This window comes from Myotis nattereri (genome assembly GCF_964212035.1).
Source record: "Myotis nattereri genome assembly, chromosome: X".
Taxonomy (NCBI): domain Eukaryota; kingdom Metazoa; phylum Chordata; class Mammalia; order Chiroptera; family Vespertilionidae; genus Myotis; species Myotis nattereri.
Window position 1 is genome coordinate 32,863,384 of NC_138078.1, and position 8,134 is coordinate 32,871,517.

General features: G+C 37.8%; 1 protein-coding gene and 1 pseudogene across 2 annotated transcripts in view; one reads left to right on the plus strand and one right to left on the minus strand.

Annotated features, from left to right (window-relative positions):
- Positions 1–7,813, plus strand: part of CHM (CHM Rab escort protein) — a 283,722-nt gene extending 275,909 nt beyond the window's left edge. Inside the window, exon 15 of the mRNA XM_081115452.1 lies at positions 3,770–7,813. Coding sequence (XP_080971578.1) covers positions 3,770–3,961 — 192 coding nt within the window. The 3' untranslated portion in view covers positions 3,962–7,813. The remainder of the gene's footprint in view (positions 1–3,769) is intronic.
- On the minus strand, positions 1,066–2,177 carry LOC308510948 (KATNB1-like protein 1; annotated as a pseudogene). The gene is made up of 2 exons: positions 1,278–2,177; positions 1,066–1,151 (listed from the first exon to the last, which is right to left on the minus strand). The product of its transcript is annotated as a KATNB1-like protein 1 (transcript).
- Positions 7,814–8,134: the final 321 nt, after the last annotated feature.

An 8,134-nucleotide genomic window follows, 5' to 3' on the forward strand; every position in this document is an offset into this window, starting at 1 on the left:
GTTTTTGCTCCCTGTACAATCTTTCAACTCCACATCAAAGCTCAAAAGTTTCTGTTTACTACCCCTCCATCCATTCCCAAAGAATTCCAGTTTTAATAACCTGGTGTAGGAATCTAACTGTACATAGCAGCATGGGAAATAGATTAAATTTTGCAGCCATGGTGCTCTCTATTGCAACTACTAAACTCTGCCATTACAATGCAAAAGCAGCCATAGACAATAGATAAAGGAATGAGAATGGCTGTGTTCTAATAAAACTTTATTTGCAAAATCAGTCAGCAGGCTGGATTTGCCCTGGAGGCCATGGCTGTCAACTCACGACCTAATTGATGGCCTTTTGTGTACCTTGGGAAGGAGAGTTGAAGTGGTACAGAAAGACATATGGCCTTTAAAACAAGCATATATCTTAAAATCCTGAGTGGCTTTCCTTTACCTATAGGATAGAGTGCAAGCTCTCTAGATTGGCAGGGATTCTTTTTTTTTACATATTCACCTCTTTCTTTTATATAAGAATAACACATATATACATGACATGAGGATTCTGGCAAAACAATTTCAGAGATATTAAAAATATTCTCAAGTTTTAAAGATGGTGTGGAATAAGTTTTAACAATATTCCACATGAATGGAAACCCCTGATTTAATTCCATAACTTTCATGCCAGAAGCATGGTTGGTTTTACTTTTTTTTAAACAGATCTTGGTATCATATACATTGGCTTATTAATAATTAAGGCATTTTGTTTACACAGTATCTCAGGGTGGACAAAAAAACTTTTAGTATTGATTATTTGCTATGATGTTTAAAACTGTTAAAGTCTTTCAACATAAGAAAATAGCTGCACACATTTGAGTGTTTTCTTATAAAACATAATCTTTAAAATAATGATGATTGGTCTTTGCTTTTCCTAGTAATAAGTTTTGTCTTATTTTTCACATAGTATAAAGTATATTCTTATGAAGGGTTGCATTCAGATCCAGTAGTTCTTCAACAATGTTGCCAAGTAACCATATGAATCCCAAATGCAGCAAAGGTGAACAATCTTCATAGCACACTTTCACCTTATTAAAGTTGAAGCTGCTCCTTTCGGATATTTTTCCACTTCAGTGTGAAGTAGATTGTTAGGGTTTCGTTAGTGGTTTCATATGTGGCTTTAGAAGAAAACAGTTTTGATTTCTTTCATAGTTCACAGTTCTCCAATGAGACTTGTTTGGAAATCATATAGTCCAGGGATGTTTTGAATAACCAAATGCTCTTTATTAGATGAAGTCTTTCACTGCAACTGTAATAAACATCCTTAGCTATATTACCAGTATATCCTGGAACCAAAGTAAGATAGTTTTCTTGTTCCCACAATCTGCTTAATTGTTGTTTTAATTAAAATCTGAGTATTTCCATCATTTATAATTTCTGTTTTGGATGACAGTTCTGACCACCACCTTTTTATGACTGCTTGAAGCCAGTTTAAACCAACTATTATATATTCTTCAAATTTGCTTTTAAGTAGTGACTTTACAAGGGGCAACAAGTCTACACAGCAGCCGAGTGAGATGTATTGTTTTTCTTCCTGTAAACTATTGGTAAGCACAGGAAGGCAATCCACCACCACTCCAAGGTCTTCACCAAATAAGCTACAAGTTCACTTATACTTCTCTCTTTTTCCAGAAAGTTAAAGCTACATTCAATCTCAAATTCATGCTGAACAAACTTGTGCCATTGTTTCATGACCCTGAGAAACCTCAGAAAAAAACCCACTGTATTTTGATGATGCGCTTTCTGTCTGTGAAGAACCAGAATCACTGGAGTTAAGCAAATATGTTCGACTACCATGGTGTAATTTTTCAGGCGGGTGGCCTGCACAAGCCAGTTCATTTTCTTTATTTGCCATGTCACAGCCCCCACTTCTAGGGGACTGTTTCTTTTTAAAACAAGAATTTCGAAAAAGGATAATGAACTTTCTTTCTGTGGTAGATCAGCTTATGTAGTTTATCTGGACTTTTAACAGCGTGTCCAACTGTTCTATTTATGTAAGCAGCCAACTGTTTTGGAGATTTCTTAACCTCCTTCATGTTCTTATTAGTGAAATTAGAGATCCTTTTTCTAGGACGATCAATGGAATGATCCTCAATATTATTATAAATGTTCTGTTTTTTAACATTGTGGGTTTCAGATGCCATATCTCTTAAATACCAGCGCCTCATTGTACTGCGGCGCCTCAGTCGAGCCCTGGCGCTGACCAACTGCACCCGGAAGCCTAGAGAGTCCCCGGGCTCCTTGGCCGACCCCCACTCAGGGCCATTCAAAAGCGGCCGCGCCAGGGATTCTTATCTAACACTTAGCTTTATTCATTTAAATAAAAGTAGGGATCTGTTTAGAATAGAGTAGCAATGCTACTTGCCACATTTACTTTCTTATGTGTATTTGTTGTTAATTATGATCACATTTAATTTCTTCTTGTCCTATCCTGCCAGACTAAACTCTGCTTAAATGTTAGCATTTTAAATTATATTATGATGAATAACAATGATAATAGCGACCATATATAGAGGTTTAGTCTTCGCTATTTTATAGACAAAGAAATTAAGGCTCAGAAGTTGTGTAAGCGTTCCCAAACCACATCACTGCTAAGTGGCAGAGCCAGTAATCATGTACAGATATCTATTCATAGCATATGATCTTAAACATGGTGCTATACTCCTTAAAGCCCAGGGGAAGAAAAATTATACCAGAAAATGAAATAATTGAGCAAACAATGAAATATTTTCTTGATTTGAACAATGACTTGTTAAAATTATTCTATGCTCAATTAGACAATATGGATATCACAAATAGATTCTATTCAAAAATTATTTAAAGGATATTAAGGGAAATTGTATTTGACTGACATGTAGACTGAATGTCCTTAAATTCTCACCTATCAGAACACTTTATAAAGAATCTGATCAGGTACTTATATACTTGAAGGATGGATCTGAATGCATGCATAGAATTAGAGGGAGAGAAGTCATGGAATTCTGAAAGCAGATTTTAGAAGGTCATATATACTGGGTAAAGTTCTATAACTTAGAGATTGTGTAATATTTTTTAACTAGGCCCAGTGCATGAAATTCGTGCAAGGAGGGAGGTGTCTCTCAGCCCAGCCTGCACCCTCTCCAATCTGAGACCCCTCGAGGGATGTCCCTCTCACAATCCAGGACTGCTGGCTCCCAACCACTCTCCTGCCTGACCTGCCTGATTGCCTCTAACCGTTTCTGCCTGCCATCCTGATCACCCCCTAACGACTCCCTTGCCAGCCTGATCGACGCCTTACTGCTCTCCTGCAGGCCTGGTCACCCCCAACTGCCCTCCCCTGCTGGCCCAGTTGCCCCTAACTGCCCTCCCTTGCTGGCCTGGTCACCCCAAATTGACCTTCCCTGCTGGCCTGGTCCTCCCCCCCCTATTGCCCTCCCCTGCAGGCCTGGTCTCCCCCAACTGCTCTCCCCTGCAGGCCTTGGTCCCCGCCCAACCGCCCTCCCCTACTGGCCTGGTCACTCCCAACTTCCCTCCTCTGCCAGCCCAGTCACCCCTAACTGCCCTCCCTTGCTGGCCTGATTGCCCACAACTTCCCTTCCTGCCAGCCATCTTGTGTCCACGTGGGGGAGGCCATCTTGTGTGTTGGAGTGATGGTCAGTTTGCATATTACCTCTTTATTAGATAGGATAATGCCAGAAAGGCATATACATTTTAAACTGATGTCCAAAAAGTATTGTGTCCTTTCTTCCCTGGCCAGGCTGAGACCCTCTTCCAGCAAATCTGCCCCAATGAAGACTTCTGTCCACCACCTCCAAATCCTGAAGACATTGTTCTGGATGGAGATAGTTTACAACCAGGGACTTCAGAATCCAGTGTCGTACCAGAGGCTAATTCAGAGACTCCCGAGGAAAATGCAAACCTGTGGAAACCAGAGGAGCACTCCGAATAACAGATGTACACCAAACTATTTGTCCCACTTTGGAAGTTCCTCCAGGCCTCAGAGTCTTCTTGATTGAGCAGCAGCCAATTGTCATGCAGAATTACCAAGAGAAACCAGGTCATAGAGATGCAAAAGGAATTTTCCTTAAAGAGGATATTCTAAGGACACAAAATACTTCTAAAGCACATTGACTCACCTACTTTAATACACTAAACCTGTGGAGTTAGCAGATCAAAATTATAAATGGATTGGTTCCCAGGAATATAACTTTGGAGATGAAAATGATCATATGCATTATTAGTAATTCTGTACTTTTGGTACAGATTTTGCTTTGTCACTTGAATCTTTGTTTGAAAGCCACATCTTCAGAATCATCTCACTTATTTCCTTTGATTATTTTAATTATATTTTCTTTAAGGGTGTGAGCATCATGACACAAATGATAAAAGTGTTGTAAATGTAATTGAGAAAAACTGAAGTATGAACTGGGAGGAGTCTATGCAATAGAGGTTTGTTTTGTTTTACTGAGAAGTATTAAAATGCTACTATTAAGGTATATCTTTTTTAGAGTTTTTCAAATCCTCATATAAGGATATGTTTTTATTGACTTCAGAGAGAAAGAAAGAAACGTTGATGCAAGAAACATTGTTAGGTTGCTTCCCGGCTTCCCAAAGGCACCCCGACTGGAGGTCAAGCCGTCAACCTAGGCATGTACCAGGAATCAAAACAGCAACCTTTTTGGCATATGGGATGAAGCTCAACCAACTGAGCAACCCAGCCAGGGCAGTAGAAGTTTTTAACAAAGAAATCATGAGCCCATTACTTGGTGTTTTTAAATGTTAGTAGTGATTTTTTTTAAGAGCATTTTTTAAAATTTTATTGATTTTTTACAGAAAAGAGGGAGAGGGAATAGAGAGTTAGAAACATTGATGAGAGAGAAACATCGATCAGCTGCCTCCTGCACACCCCCTACTGGGGATGTGCCTGCAACCAAGGTACATGCCCTTGACCGGAATCGAACCTGGGACCCTTCAGTCCACAAGCTGACGCTCTATCCACTAAGCCAAACCAGTTAGGGCAAGTTAGTAGTGATTTTATATGTGAATCATTTATATACTAGGAAAGCTCAATACTGAAGAAATGGAAAGAGGATTTAGATAGGCTCATTGGTCTTTGGAAATTCTGTAAGTAACTAGAGCACTACCCTAATTGTCTATGGACCTAATTTAGTCCTAGCTACACTACTGATAATATCAGGCAAATTTTTTTAACTTCTGGGCCTCAGTGTCTCCATATCTAAGGTAGAAATAGTAATACCCTGCTTATTCTATGAGAATGATTTTGAAGATAAATGTAGTGCCATCTTTTGAATGGCTTTTCTGGAAGAAAAGTTTCAGTATTTTCCCATTGACTTGGAGATGATTATCAAAAACCTCATGCAGCAAACAGTTATTGACAACAAATAATTGTTTGCTGTCACCTTCCCCAACACAATAGATCTCAATGTTTTTATTGCATTAAGCTTTTAAAATAAACTCTATTTCCTATATTAGTATTTTATAGTCTTACTAGAGGCCCAGTGCATGACATTCGTGCACAGGTAGGGTCCCTAGGCCTGGCCAGCGATCAAGGATGATTGGGGCCTTCTGGCCGCTGGCCTGGGCCTGCCTTCCTTGGCTGCCAGCTGCTGGCTGCCAGTCGGGGCCTTCCTTTGTTCCATGCCGCCCCATGGTGGTCAGTGCATGCCATAGCAAGTGATCGAACTCCTGGTCTCCCAATCGAACTCCCAAGGGGACACTTTGCATATTGGCCTTTTATATAGAGAGATTATATATAGATAGATATGTCAGTAAACATAGTAACGTGGAATTGGGGGTTTGACTCTTAATAAGGAAAATACTTAAGGAGGAAAATTCTTCATATTTCTCTTTTGGTAGATAAACCTGAAACCGGCAAGGACTCTGAATAGAGTATAACAATTGATAAATGCTAGTATGCACTTAACATAAAGTGTTAGGGCTGTACATAGGTAGCAAATCTTAGTTACAGTGACAGTGACTATATTAATTTTTTATACAAATATCAAGCTCTGATTTACTTTTTTGAGCATTAGTTGGATTTAACAACTTATTTCAATATATAAATACATGAAATGTTTATTGTTGTTTAGCCCACCCTATACTGCTGACCAGAGGGCCATGATCACAGTAAAGAGCACATAATTCTTAGCTTCGGCTACAGGAGCTCTGACCTCCCCAGATTTCAGGAAAGTGAACTCTGTCAGGTCACAGACTCATGAGAAATGGAAAGAACCAAGGAATGTATCCCTTGCCTTACCTTTCCAACCTCCTAGATGTAAAGAAAACTTCAGCCTCTCAGGCTACTCCTAACTCCTCTACCCATTGTACAACCCTCTCCTATCTCTTTAGTTCCTTCTTTCTCTTCCCTTTTGTAATGCTACACAAATCAGGGACACTGGAATCACATTATAATCTATTTTGTTATACAGATTCAGATCTTTCTTAAGTCAAATCATGTTTTCTGAATCCCAACTATAGCATGTGCTAAATGCACAATACATATCTATAAGCCCCAAGTATTGGACCTGCTCCTCAATACCAGCAATATAAAAGGTTCCACTATATGAGAGTATGGAGTCTGAATACAATTGCAGTAAGTTGCACTAATTAAGATATTTTACTTTATTATAGTCTTAGAGTTAAGGCCTCTTGAATAGACCATGCAAATTTATGTAAATAGCTAATCAGGGTACACCAATAACTGAAAAAAATTTGATAGCTTTACTATAGCAATCTACTAGTATATGTAGAGCAAGAAGGAGATAGTCTGGTTTCCTGGCTAAACCCTTATTTTACCCTACTTCATCCATTAGCCAGCATCAGAATCTTTCTTCCAGTTTATTAATGCTGTTGAAACATTTAAAAGCTCCTGAATATGATTAGTGGTGGTTAAGATATTACACAACTGTTAAAAACCTTGTGTTAGAGAAACTTAGATATTTTTCTGTTGTCTCAAAATGTAATAGAAATTATTTTAAGTTTTCTTTTCCACTATCTTAATTACTGCAAATAAATATTTGTTCATAGTTTTAAGTTAAAAAAAAGAAAATTCTTTTAGTTTTGTTGTAAAACCATAAGCCTGAAGTCATATGAACAAAATTAATGTGTTGTACATGATGCAGAAATTTCAGTACATAATGTAAAATTTTAAAAATTACTATTATCAATGAATTTTGACTCGTGTGTTTAAAGTATTTAGTTGTGCATGCTTCTCATTAACCAAAAATGATAATACTATTGTTTAGTGATCAATATGAAGTTGGTTACCAATCCTGTGTTACTACTGTATTTTTGTCTAGTTGCTATGCCTGTCCAGAAAACATATTTTTCTGTACGAAAGCTAAGTTTTGATTTTCCCTATTTCCTGTGATATTTAGTTATCTTCTGTGATATTTAGTTCCCATAGTAAAATTGCCACATTAATGATTAACCTTACAATGGTAGTTTCTGAGATGGGCAGCCCTTTGTCTAAAATAATGGCTGTGCTAATGATTAACTTCTATCACAGCTACAGTTCCTGAGAAGGCAGCCCTTTGTCTAAAGAATTAAAGACCTCAAAATATTTTGTTGACATTGGATTGCTAAATAGTAGTGATCCTTTAAAGCAGGAATTAAATAAATTTCTTACAAACAAATTACTACTATTGGTATTGAATAATTTATGTCTCTACTTTCAGTTGTCCTGTTTGCATTTCAAAATGCATGAATACATGATTATTCATAATCTGCGCACTGTAACAGTAAGTTTTCAAAGGAAATAAAGAAAAGTGTTTTCAATGCCTTTCAGGTGTAGTATCCTATTTTTTAATATGAAAGTTCTGTATATATGCCAAGACATTAAAGCTTGTCTTGGAAATTATTTATTTGTTGATATCAGTTTATTAATTGTCAAGCTGTATACTTGATTTTGTTTCCAGGCATTTGTCAACTATGTCAGGTTTGTGAGAAAGGTAATCAAATGATACATGGGTGTGATTTATTAGTGAACTGTTCTAGATGCCAGTATCAGACCTCGTGCTGTTTAAAATCAGTGCTATGAGGCGTGGACTATGGCTTTACAGTACATTGGTTGCCTACAGACTGTTTTTACTTTCCACTTGGT